At 47.7% G+C, this 14123-nt stretch overlaps 1 protein-coding gene across 8 annotated transcripts in view; it reads left to right on the plus strand.

Annotated features, from left to right (window-relative positions):
- Positions 1-1082: 1082 nt before the first annotated feature.
- The window catches only part of KDM6A (lysine demethylase 6A), a 120987-nt gene continuing 107946 nt past the window's right edge, over positions 1083-14123 (plus strand). For all 8 annotated transcript variants that reach the window (XM_040423813.1, XM_040423814.1, XM_040423817.1 and 5 more), the window contains exons 1-2: positions 1083-1639; positions 1867-1930. In XM_040423813.1, the coding sequence (XP_040279747.1) occupies positions 1473-1639; positions 1867-1930 (231 nt within the window). In that variant the 5' untranslated portion in view covers positions 1083-1472. The remainder of the gene's footprint in view (positions 1640-1866; positions 1931-14123) is intronic.

Here is a 14123-nt window from a genome sequence, read left to right on the forward strand (position 1 = left end):
AGCAACCGTGCGTGAAAATCGCACCGCATCCGCACTTGCTTGCGGATGCTTCCGATTTTCACGCAACCCCATTCACTTCTATGGGGCCTGCGTTGCGTGAAAAACGCAGAATATAGAGCATGCTGCGATTTTCAGGCAACGCATAAGTGATGCGCGAAAATCACCGCTCATGTGAACATGGCAAAGCAGCAGCGAACAGGAAGAGAGACAGCAGACGGCACGTGTGCACTGCGTGCGCCATCTCCTCAAACAGCTGCCGGGTGTGGGACCCCCACGGATCTGATATTAATGACTTATCCTGAGGATAGGTGATCAATATTAAAAGCCCGTAAACCCCTTTAATTAGTGCTAGGATCATGAGATCAGCGATGAGGAGGGCCTTAGGACACTTCCCTGTAGGGTCTATGGCCAGTACACTCCTGATGCTGGGAGTTATAGTTTCACACCCTGCATTTGATATTTGGAACACCAGGATCAGACAGGTTGGAGTTGAATCTGTCTGAGCCTTTGTTTCCCTTAGGACTCTCGACTAAACCAAACTCTTTTTGGGGAAGCCAAAAGACAGACGCCAGGGCAATAGCTATTACGTGTATAGACACCATTACTCAAATGGAGGATGAGCCAGAGGCTGGAATCCTAGAAAAATGTCTGCCCAGCCATCTCGCCGCTCCATCCTTATAAATGGTAGGTGCAGCCCTACAGGCTTCAGTTCATAGGGGGCGCTACGAGTTCTGCACTCGCCATTGACAGCAGGGATACCCTCCCACACGCTTTACGGATCTCAACCGAACTTGCTGCCTTTGGCTTCTTCCCATTGGCCTTTGCAGTGATGGACAGCAAGGCTAACCCAATAGAGATAAAAGACGTCATGGCCACGCCCCAAGGTAAAACCAGCAGGGTTCTTCTTAGACTCGGGGAAAAAAACGAAGAAGTTGCTTGAGTCCCGGGGACCTCAGCGGGAGGGAAGGAGGGGGAGATGACGTAAGTCAACAAAGGTCACGTGTCACCAGCGCCGACACGCCAGTGGCTGCGTGAGTCGGGGCGAGGCGTGGCCTTTGGCAAGAGGAGAAAGTGGGCGGGGCGAGAGAAGAGCGGCGGTGGCGGAGGGCTGCGAGTGTGCGTGCGCGCCGCTGTGCAAGAGAAGTGCGTGTGTGCTGCGGGCTGACACCATTGCCACAAGTTTGTGCTAATAATTCCGAGGACTCCGCTCTCAGTGCACACAGTCCCGCGCCTGTCTACGGCCATCCTGGCTGGACGCACTATGTAAAACTACACAGAAAAGCACAGTGTAAACAAGACATTACTGATGTCCAGCATGAGGCGCCCCGCTGTCTCCAGTCACGGCTAGCTCGGGGGGATGTGGAGGTAGACGGGGGGAGCGAGCCCCACAATAAGGCGGTGTGTGTTTCCACGGCCGGGCACACACCCGTGCGCTCTCCTCGCCGTGTGACTGCCAGTGACGCTGCGTTTCCATGAAATCGTGCGGAGTGTCGCTCTCCGCCGCAGCTGTGCTCTCTGCTGCTGCTGCCTCCCTCGGTGATGAGGAAAAGAAAATGGCGGCGGGAAAAGCGAGCGAGAGCGAGGAGGACTTCCCTAACCTGACAGCGGACGAGCGAGAAGCCCTGGCCGGGCTCGACAGGTTGGCGGCCTTCTTCTCTACTTCTTCCTCCCTTCTCCTGCTCCCCTAAACCCCGGGCGACCCTTCCCCCGCGGCCCCCCGCTCCCTGCTGCCCCGGCCCAGCTGCCTCCCCCCCGCCTGCCTCGCTGCTGCCGGCGCCTGCCACAAGTTTCTTGGTGTTTATTGTCATTTCTGTCGCCTTTTCTCTCCCCCTCCGCGGCCCGGGATGTGGTGTCGCCCTCCTGCAGCCGACTCTATGGATTTCTGAGGCTTCATGAAGATGGCGCCAGAACGAAGGCCTTGCTTTCTAAGGTAAGATGACGGCTGGTGGCGACGAGTGCTGTGCCCCCCGCCCTGGCGCTGCCCCTCGCTGTGCGGGCACTTTAGCCAAGTGTTGTGGAGTTGGTGCCTTTGTCAGTGCTGGTGCGGTGACACACGAGTGTGCGGGGGCCTGTGCGTGTTTTGTTCTCCTAACGCTATATAAACAATACGGCCCCCCTGCCGTGGAGCGGCCGTCCGGCGCCGCACTTAAGGCTGCGGTCGCAGGTGATCGCTGCCCGGGCGGTGACTTGGACAGTTTGGGGTGAGGGCTGCTGAGTGGGGTGGGGGCTGGGCAGCGTTGCCAGTCTCTCCGGGCGACGCTGGGGCCGTGTTGTTCTCCTGGCAGCGCCATTCCTAGCAGCGGATTCGCGCCGCTTCCAACTTGTCTGCGGCTTTTCGCCTTGTTGTACATTCTGCCCCTCTGTCATTTAGTTTTTAAGTAATGGCTGCTCCTCCCGGCCCAAGATGGCGGGACGGGGAAGAGGGGAGGGGAAGAAAGCGAGAGAAAGGAGCCACTAACGATCGGGGGGCGACATCTGCCACCCGCTCCCTCCACCTGTGGCTGCGCTCCTAGTGTGACACATGCCCACAGGCCTGGGCTGCCTGTCCAGGGGGGGGGGGGATCTGGGGGTCAGTGGCCCCCAGCCTGGTAGTAAATGTGAGATCTGTGGTGGCTGCAGTGTGTGGAGTCAGCTCCAGGTGTTCCATTGGACAGGTATGGGCTATGGCAGCTGTAGTGGTCGCACGGATCGGCGGAGAGATCTCCAGAAGTGATGTCTGCAGATCCTTGATGAGCGTCTTATTTCTGACATACTGTATGGTTATAATGAGAGCGCTGGTGGTCGCACGGATTGGCGGAGAGATCTCCAGAAGCGTTGTCCCTACCCCCTGACTACAGTTCTGGTGGGCTTTACAGCGTCGTATTTATGACATACTGTATTTTCATGGCAGGGGAGCTTTAAATAGTTTTTTTGGTAGCAGGAGGTAACCGGAGAACACTTGCAGTAAAGAATAAATCACTACTTACCTGGCAGATCCTGGACTGTCGCTCCGGTTCTCTCAGGAGGGCTCTGTTTACCTGGCTGCAGCGGTGACATCACGTTGATGACACGCGACCATTGCCCCAGTGGTGCACCGAAGAGGCTAGAGATTGGCTGCAGTGGTCACATATGGTAGACAGGAGATCTCCGCTGCAGCCAGGTAAACAGAGCCCTGCTGGTGGAACTGGAGCGACAGTGCAGAACCTGCCAGGTAAGTAACAATGTGTTAGAATTGGACCGCAAGTATTGTCTGGTTTCCTCCTGAAACCAGATGACCCCTTTAAATAAAAACACACAGATTGGCGGAGCTCTTGTCCTGACCTTCGTTAGCCCCAGACCACGCTTCTGGCGGTCTGCAGATCCTAGATGAACGTCTTATTTATCACATACTGTATGGTCAGGGCAGTGGAGCGTTATGATAAGAGGTTGGTTGGAGAGATCTCCTGAAGTCCGCAAGTCCTGACTACAGTTCTGGTGGTCTTTACAGATGCACATTAAGGGTTAAAAAAAGCAGGAGGGTCCACTGTCCTCAGGAACTGTAGTTTGGGGGCGATGTCTGCAGCTCTGTGTTGTAATAGTGCGGCCTCCTGCTGGTACATGTGCCTATACCGGACCATACGTCTCACATTCACTGCTTTCTGTATAGTTGATGTTTGATGCGATTTCATGAAAAGGAATGTGTTGCATAAGAACGAAATTCTAATATCCCCAAAATTATGAAAGGATTCCCGTCCCCCGGTGCTGTCCCAGTGATCACTACTGAGGGCACAAGCTCAAGGCAGTGAATGGATATATTTTTTGTCTTCCAAGGAGGCAGCGATTTATTTTGCAAAAGTGACAAGTTGGATATGCTTCTGAACAGCTGCTTACCAGGTGCCGTACTGTTATTAAAAGGGTTATCGGAGATGAGCCGCAATCCCCTGCGACCGCCACTTCCGGGATCACGTGCAGTGCATTGGGCACGTGATCCCAGCCTGGGATTACAACCTGCAGCGCAGAGTGAATCTGTCACCAAAGCTCTTGCGAGAGATTCAGACTTGCGCATGCACTGCGGCTTCTAACTCCAGGCTGGGATCATGTGGCCAATGTACGGTGCGTGATCTCCGGAAGTGGCCGCCCTATGGGATCGCGGCACATCTTGGAATAACTCCTTTAAGGCGGGTTGTCCGGGAGTTTAAAGGGCCTTTTTTTCTGTTTTCTAGCTAATGATCTGTGCTCTTGAGTGAATGGAGGTAGGCCACTACACAGTGAACCGTTTTCGGCACCAGCGGCGGCTGAGAACAGCTGATTGGTGGGGGTGCTGGGTGTTTTGACACCCAGCAATCTGATATCGATGGCCCTATCAGTATCCAGAAACAGAAAATCCCTTTAAGAAACTAAGCTGTAGGGAATGTTGTAAAGTAAGCTTTACCTGTTAACCCCTTAAGGACCTTCGCCGTACACGTACGGCGCTGGTGGATGTGATTTAAGGACCAACTCCTGCACCCGCCCGATCAGCGGGACGGGCCCGGCAGTCACTGACAGCTGGGCCCCTTCTGCATACACCGGCATCAGTGAAAACGCAGTTGCTGGCGTGTTAACCCCTTGTATGCCATGGTCAAAGTTGATCACGGCACGCGGAGGCTGCGTGTGCCCTCCGCTTCCCCATCGGGTCCCCCGCTGCAGTGGCGGGCAACCGATGGCAGAGAAAGCAGCCCGATGCCTTCCATAAGCATCGGAGCTTGCCTTCTATGGAAGCCTGTGAGATCCAGCCCCTTAGGCTGGGTCTCACAGGCAGTCTGTCAGCATACAAGCTGACAGCCAATGCATTACAATACAGGTTGCTTGTATTGTAATTAGGGGTGCACCGAAATGAAAATTCTGGTCCGAAACCAAAAATTCAGTATGCCCTTGACCGAAAACCGAAACTGCCTTTTTGCCCAAATACTTTTAAAATACCTTTTTTTTAATGATTTTATTAATAATTCTTTTTCATGAATTTAATAAATCATATTATATAACATGGTGCTTCCTCATACACAAGTGATTGTACAAAACAACAGTGCAAGAAACAGTTGTAAAACCAACCTCAAACTGTAAACAGACGTAGCCTCAGGTCAAGAACAAATTTTTGCTGGGCTACACAATTTTTTTTAAATGTAAATAAAATAACTACACACAACTTGGACTGCTTTCTATTTAAGTAAAAGTGGCAGGTTTCTTTTCAAGAACAAAAGTTGCTCAGCTTTCTCGCATGTTATGGGGGGATCTGTGGATGACGGACACTGTTATGGGGGGGATCTGTGGATGACGGACACTGTTATGGGGGGGATCTGTGGATGACGGACACTATTATGGGGGGGATCTGTGGATGACGGACACTGTTATGGGGGGGGATCTGTGGATGACGGACACTGTTATGGGGGGGGATCTGTGGATGACGGACACTGTTATGGGGGGGATCTGTGGATGACGGACACTATTATGGGGGGGATCTGTGGATGACGGACACTGTTATGGGGGGGACCTGTGGATGACGGACACTGTTATGGGGGGGGATCTGTGGATGACGGACACTGTTATGGGGGGGGATCTGTGGATGACGGACACTGTTATGGGGGGGGATCTGTGGATGACGGACACTGTTATGGGGGGGATCTGTGGATGACGGACACTGTTATGGGGGGGATCTGTGGATGACGGACACTGTTATGGGGGGGACCTGTGGATGACGGACACTGTTATGGGGGGGATCTGTGGATGACGGACACTGTTATGGGGGGGATCTGTGGATGACGGACACTGTTATGGGGGGGATCTGTGGAAGACGGACACTGTTATGGGGGGATCTGTGGATGACGGACACTGTTATGGGGGGGATCTGTGGATGACGGACACTGTTATGGGGGGGATCTGTGGATGACGGACACTGTTATGGGGGCATCTGTGGATGACGGACACTGTTATGGGGGGGGATCTGTGGATGACGGACACTGTTATGGGGGGGGATCTGTGGATGACGGACACTGTTATGGGGGGGGATCTGTGGATGACGGACACTGTTATGGGGGGGGATCTGTGGATGACGGACACTGTTATGGGGGGATCTGTGGATGACGGACACTGTTATGGGGGGGATCTGTGGATGACGGACACTGTTATGGGGGGGATCTGTGGATGACGGACACTGTTACAGGGGGATCTGTGGCTGGCACTGTTACAGGGGGAGGGGGATCTGTGGCTGGCACTGTTATATATGTGCCATCCACAGACCCCCCCCCAGCCCATAACAGTGCCATCCACAGACCCCCCCCAGCCCATAACAGTGACATCCACAGACCCCCCCCAGCCCATAACTGTGCCATCCACAAACCCCCCCCAGCCCATAACTGTGCCATCCACAAACCCCCCCCAGCCCATAACTGTGCCATCCACAAACCCCCCCCAGCCCATAACTGTGCCATCCACAGACCCCCCCAGCCCATAACTGTGCCATCCACAGACCCCCCCAGCCCATAACCGTGACATCCACAGACCCCCCCAGCCCATAACTGTGCCATCCACAGATCGCCCCCGCCTCCCCCCCCCCCCCGCTGCCGCCAGTATACAAATATAAGATGTTATATTCATTTATTGGTTATTAAACATGCCCCCTCAGTCCTATTACTACCTTACATCCTAATCGCTTCTGTAGAATTCAGGCAGCCCAAGCCGGGCGGCCGGCGCGTCTCTCACTGACGTCACTTGCCTGCGCCGCCGGCTTCATTCAGGCACATGACGAGTTACGCTGCCGCCCGCCTGGCCTGCCTGAATTCTACAGATGCGATTAGGATGTAAGGTAGTAATAGGACTGAGGGGGCATGTTTAATAACCAATAAATGAATATGACATCTTATATTAGTATACCGGCGGGGCTATCATATTTTCTGCCGATATGTACCAATATCGGTCGAAATGGATTAGGCCCATTTTCGGCCGATATTTTCGGCCGCCGGAATTTCGGTGCACCCCTAATTGTAATGCATTGCTGAGGGGATCAGACCCCGGGAGTTGAAGAATGGGACAAAAAAAAAGTGTTTTTCATAATAATAATAATAATATATATATATATATATATATATATATATATATATATATATATATATATATATATATATATATATATATAGTTTTTCAAGTTAAAAAAATCCCCAAGAAAAAAGAAAAACAGACATCTTGGGTATTGCCGCGTCTGAAACGACCGACTCTACAAAAATCACTTGATCCACACCATCACCTGAATGCCGTAGAAAAAATAAAAACTGCTAAAACAATTTTTTTGTCACCTTACAATACAAAAAGGGCAACACCAAGCGATCAAAAAGGCATATTGCCCCCAAAATAGTGCAAATTAAACTGTCGCTTCATCCCGCAGAAAATGAGCCCTTAAATAAAACAATCGGGCAAAAAATAAAAGAACTATAGCTCTCAGAATATGGAGACACTAAAACATGTTTCAAAAATGCTGTTATTGTGTAAAACTTAAACAAATCAAAAATGTATACATATTAGGTATCGCCCCTTCTGTAAGAACCTGCTGTATAAAAATATCACATGACACTAAGGCCTCTTGCACACAAACGTTATTTTTTTCCGTTTACATCCCATTTTTTGCGTTCTGTATACGGAACCATTCATTTCAGTGGATATGCAAAAAAAAGTTTCCGTTGTTCCGTTCAAAGATAGAACATGTCCTATTATTGTCCGCATAAAGGACAAGGATAGTACTGTTTTATCGGGCCAGCTGTTCCGTTCCGCAAAAAACGGAATGCACATGGACGTCATCCGTATATTTTTGCGGACCGCAATTTTTTTTTTGTAACCTTACATCACAAAAAGCGTAATACCAAGCGATCTAACAGTCATATGCATCCTAAAATAGTACCAATCAAACAGTCATCTCATACTGAAAAAAATGACCCCCTTCATAAGATATTCGCCTAAAAAATAAAAAAATCTATGGCTTTCAGAATATGGAGACACAAAAAAAAACTTTTTTCAGAAATGCTTTATTATGTAAAACTGAAGCAAACAACAAAAAAAAGTATTTGGTATTATCGTGTCCGTAACAACCTGCTCTATAAAAATACCACATGATCTAACCTGTCAGATGAACAGTGTAAATAACAAAAAATAAAAACGGCGCCAAAACAGCTATTTTTTGTCATCTTGCCTCACAAAAAGTGTAATATAGAGCAACCAAAAAAACCAACAAAACTGCCACCTTATCCCCTAGTTCCAAAATGGGGTCATTTTTTAGGGAGTTTCTACTCTAGGGGTGCATCAGGGGGGCTTCAAATGTGACATGGTGTCAAAAAACCAGTCCAGCAAAATCTGCCTTCCAAAAACCATATGGCGCACCTTTCTTTCTGCGCCTTTCCGTGTGCCCGTACAGCAGTTTACGACCACATATGTGGTGTTTCTGTAAACTACAGAATTGGGGCAATAAATATTGAGTTTTGTTTGGCTGTTAACCCTTGCTTTGTTACTGTAAAAAGTGGATTTAAAATGGAAAATCTGCCAATTCTGAAATTTCATTTCCATTTTCCGTTAATTCTTGTGAAACACCTAAAGTGTTAACAAAGTTTGTAAAATTAGTTTTGAATACCTTGAGGGGTGTAGTTTCTAGGATGGGGTTTGGGTGGTTTCTATTATGTAAGCCTCAAAAAGGGACTTCAGACCTAAACTGGTCCTTAAAAAGTGGGTTTTGGAAATTTTCAGAAAAATTTTAAGATTTGCTTCTAAACCTTCTAATGTCCCCAAAAAATAAAATGTCAGTTACAAAATGATCCAAACATGAAGTAGACATATGGGAAATGTAAAGTAATAACTATTTTAGGAGGTATCACTATCTGTTTTAAAAGCAGAAAAATGGAAATTTTTGAAAATAGCGAATTTTTTATTTATTTTTGTAAATTTAATATTTTTTTATAAATAAAAATGAAATATTTTGACTCAAATTTACCACAGTCATGAAGTACAATATGTGACGAGAAAACAATCTCAGAATGGCCTGGATAAGTAAAAGCGTTTTCAATTCATCACTAGGGGTGGGCGATGTGGCCTAAATTCTATATTGCGATATAATTTTAAGCATGTGCGATATATATTGCGATATATTATATTCTTCTGCATGTATACAAAAAATACAAATTACAAAACTGCCATCAGAAATGTCCCCCAGAGCCAGTGCCATAAGCCCCATGGTCATCCTTTGCAAATAGATCTCCCCCGATCCTCCAGCCCCCCCCCCAGAATAATCGCTATACTTACCTTTCCTGCAGGGTGCTCGGCAGTCTGCATGTGTCGTGTCGTCTTCCCAGCATGCATTGTGGGCGGGACCTGACGTCACACACAGCGCCAGCCAGCGGGCTGACGCTGTGTTGCACGCCAGGCCCTGCCCACTCCAGTACAGCGCGGAGTCGGGAGCCGGAGCCACGGAGCGGTGAGAAGCTTCTTCAATTCACTACCGCTCCGTGGTCATATTGCGGTTCGGCGATATGGACAAAATCTGTATCGTTGCACAGATTTATGTCGTGCATATCACATATATCACCCACCCCTAGTTATCACCACATAAAGTGACACATGTCAGATTTGCAAAAAATGGCCTGTCCTTAAGGTGAAAAATGGCAGGGTCCTGAAGGGGTTAACACCCCGCTGCTCCAGCGCAGTGCCCCGGTGGTCCCTTTTTTTACTTAACCATAATGTGTTGTGCATGTACACGACTGCTGCAGCCAATCACTGGCCTCAGTATTGATGCCTGCATGTGCTGCATGTGACCTTTGAGGCCAATGATTGGCTGCAGTGGTCACGTGCCAGTACAGCACATCATTAGTGCAGAAAGATTAGCAAAGACCAGTTGTAACCATTGCATGTAACAGGTGATAGTTGTTTTTTTTTTTTTTTTTTTTTTTTTATATATATATATATAAAATTGTATTTCCTGCTGTTAGGTTGATCTCTTGAAAAATATATATTTTTTTAAATTGGTCTTTATTTACCATTTTCAGCAATTTTCCCAGTATAGCTGTCAGCTTCTGTGTATTGGCAGAGCAGCAGGTTTCATGTTTACATTGAGTCCTGTCAGGGAGCTGCTCTGAGGGCTCATGTATAGCACTTATCTCTTAACTCCCGAGGCTCATAAACACTTACATAAGCCATATTATCAGTCAGATAAGAATTGAACTACGTGTTTGAGCCGTCAGGTTTCCATGCAGAGGTGACCTATGGCTAGCCTAGTAGTGGACTGCCCCTTCTTTCCATTCTTGGTGGAGTCATTGTAGATGTCATTCTTGCGGTCCAGTCATGACCCCGTGATGGACCTCTCACTTTTTTCTTCTTCATACTTGCACTCTGTAAAAGTGGATGCAGGAACGTTCACACACAACAATTTGTACTTGTCCCTTAAATCAGTGATGATCGACTTGTATCCTGAACGAGGTTTCTGCAACAGCTTCAGCAGGAGACGTGGCCCATGTGTTCGGCTATGGACAGTCTGCGTTGCATATCGGACCCATAGAACATGCCTGAATTGCAGCTGTGATCCATGGAGACAACGTTCCTTCGCCCCGGAGACGATTGACATTTCCGTTTTTCTCCTCATAAGCAATAAAGTCATAACTTAAAGTGCTTTCATCTGGAAGGGAACCTGTCAGCAAGTTCTGGCCGGTTATCCAATCACCTGGCAGTGCAGGTGACATCACAGTGAGATCAGTGGCGTCTCCAGGAACAGTTCTGCGGTAACTATATGTAAATTAGGGACCTGGAGTTATCGGCTGGAAACTCTCCCGTTTTAGGGCTCAGACTTTCACCGCGTGCAGTCCGCATCCATATGTCCGTTCCGTAGCCCCACAAAAAAGATGGAACATGTCCTATTTTTGTCCATTTTGCGGACATGCATGGTTACAAAAAAAACTGATGCAATACAGATGTCATACGAACATCATCCGTATTTTTTGCAGACTGCAAAATACATATTGTCGTGTGCATGAGCCCTTACTCTGATTGACAATCCTCTCTACCTTTGAAACATCCTCGCCAGCGCCGCTGAAATCTCATAATCGCAAGCTTGACGTCTCCAAGCTATAGGATGTCATCAGTCAGATGGGTGGGTCTGCAGCAGTGACTCTGGTATTGGTGTGAGACACCCCGATGGTCTCCATGTCTCTCATTTACATATAGACAGGAATGTCACCTGTAGGGCCATGGCGTTGGCTACATATTCTAAAAGTTGCTAAAGGGTCCCCTTTAATAGGGTATATTGCTAAGGTGCCTTGAATCTGAATGTGCTGCTTAGTAACCTATGGCCAGAGGATGTCCATATTTAAAGTAACTCCTTGCATTCCCCATATAATAATTCTGGAGCATCTATCCCTGTGACTTCATGTGCCATTCCCTTATTATTCCTGCTAGAAGTTATGGATGAGTTTCTTGCGGTTTTTAATGAAGGTCCAGATGGGTATCACCAGTAGTGTCCCTGCACAGACTGCCACCGCCAGAACTGATCGATAGTGTCAGACTCTGCAGGGACATATCCCAACTGGTAGCGTTCAGCTGGACCTTCATTGCATACTGCTGGCAATTCATTCATAACTTCTAGCAGGAATAATAAAGGAATGGCACAACATAGTTATAAGATCAGTGATCCAGAATTCTTATTACAAGGGGGTGCACGTAGTTACTCAAACAGGTCATGTCAGGAGAGGTGACAGGTACAACTAGCTTCATACCCCCCATTCACCCGCTAACGCCAGTAGCTTTGGATTGTCAGGTGGGCAGTCCTTGAGCGCTGGGGACTGTTCATCTGACAATTTACTGCTACTGGGAGCTGAAACTAAAGGCACAAGAGCCGAATGGGGGAGGCTAGGCAAAGAAAGTGCAGGCGTTACGGAATCTGTAACATAGGTTAGCAGTCAGTCGTATTTTTATGACAATTTTACAGGCCTTCTTTAAAGGGGTCTTTAAAGCCTCATGCATGGACATGGTCACCTGCGCTGCTGCAGCCAATGACTGGGTGCAGCAGTGTCTGGTACCAAGCAGCGCATGACGCAGCATTGCCAAGCTGCTTGAGGTCCCATCACCATTGAGGTTAGTCAGTGGCTACAGCAGCAGATATGATCCTGTCCATGCAGGGAGTGTCCAGGAGCAGGTAAATATAGCTCTCCTCACAGGTCCTGCCTGGTGGGGGGAATTTCAAAGAAGATAAATCCTAAAATAACAAATAATGTCCTTTCAAGATCAATAAATTAAAGGGGTTGTCGCATCTCACTGGGCTTAGAACCAGCCAAACAGGCCAATGCTCTGCTGTTTCTGTAACTCCTATAGTAGTGAATGGGAGCTGCGCTAGATCTAGCAGATCAAGCTCTGCAGCTTCTTTAAAGGGGTTTTCTGAGACTTTATTATGGATGACCATTCCTAAGGCTAGGTCATCAGTATCCGATCGATGGGGGTCCTACACCTAGGAACCCCGTCGATCAGATGCTCGAGAAGGCGCCGGCGCTCGCTGTGAATGGGACTGAGAAGTGAATGAGCCGCTATACAATGTATGGTTCTGTGCTTGGTGACCTGCGGCAATCACTCTCAAACGGCTGATCAGCGGGGGTCCTGGCTGGGTGTTGGACCCCCACTAATAAGATTCTGATAGTTAATAAATCTTGGAAAACCCTTTTAACTCCTGGAATTAGAGAAGCAGTGGAGCTTGTTCTGCTATGCTGTTAAAGGGACCTGTCACCTCTACTATGCTACCCTCACTGAGCGTTTCTAAATGTTCATTGTGTTACCCTAAACATATAAATTACACTTAATTTCATTTGCAGACGAATTCAATAAGTATTATGCATTTTTGTACTTCCCGCCTTTTATGCCAATTAACATAAGTCATATCTTACTTGTGTGACCAGAGAAGAGTCATATTTTCAAGCTCTGACTCATCTCAGGTTAATTTGCATATGTATCAAATAGTTTTTTTTACACAATAAAAGCACACAGAGCTATGGGGACTGGGTATTGCGGATGTGCTAGCGGCCATCTAGCAACCCATGTCCTCATCTCTATACCCAAAATCCCGGTGACAGGTTCCCTTTAATACAGCTCCTATTTACTACTATGGGAGTTCTGGAGACAGTAGGGTTCCGGCCTGCTCGGCGGTTTCCGGAGCTTAGTCCCTTCTCGCTGTGGAACCTATGGGACTGCGTGAAACAGATATTTCCCCTCCCTCTCAGCAGTGCATCGATCTTTAGTGTTTTATGCTGCTGGTACTAGTGACCCCACCTCAGTGCCCATGTCTGCTTCTCTTTTCCAGCGCATAGCACATTGACACATACAGTTCAGCGGGGCTAGAAACGCACCGTCTGTCCTGTTGTCTATACGAGGAAAAAAAATGGAACGTTCATGGAGATTATCTATTTTCACTTTTCTTGTGGATGGAAAATCGGACACAACTGTGCTTGAGGCCTTAACCCCTTTAAAAACCAGGCCTGGTTTCATTTTTGCATTTTTGATTTTCACTCCCCACGTTCCAATAGCCATAACTTTTTATTTTTCCGTTCACATTGCCATATGAGGGCTTATCTTTTGCTGGACAAAATGCATTTTTAATGCCACCATTTAATTTTGCCACGTCTTGTATTGGAAAATGGGGAAAAAAGTATTTGTAGGGTAAAAACACTATTCCGCCAAGGTGTTTGTGGTTTTGACATCATGGGGTTCACTGTGTGTCCTCATTTTGCAGCTTAATATGATTATGGCAATGTCAAACTTGTGTAGTTTTTATTTTAATTACAAAAAAAGAATGTGAAAAAAATATATAATTTGCCTCACTATAAGGGTCTATTCACACGTCCGTGTTTTGAGGATCCGCAAAACATGGGCACTGGCAATGTGCATTCCGCAATTTTCGAACCGCACATCGCCAGCACTATAATAGAAAGTGCCTAATCTTGTCCGCCTTATGGCATTCACAGCAGAGAAATTTTAACAAACATTTTATTAGTTTAGACGTTTTTGGATACGGCAATACCTGTTATGTTTATTTTTTTTTTTTAACTATTAGCCCCCTTAGGGGGTTGACTTCTGGGATCTTTTGATTCTGACACTGCACAGAGCAGCAGGGAATTTACCACGGC

This window comes from Bufo bufo, chromosome 3 (assembly GCF_905171765.1).
Source record: "Bufo bufo chromosome 3, aBufBuf1.1, whole genome shotgun sequence".
Lineage (NCBI taxonomy): Eukaryota > Metazoa > Chordata > Amphibia > Anura > Bufonidae > Bufo > Bufo bufo.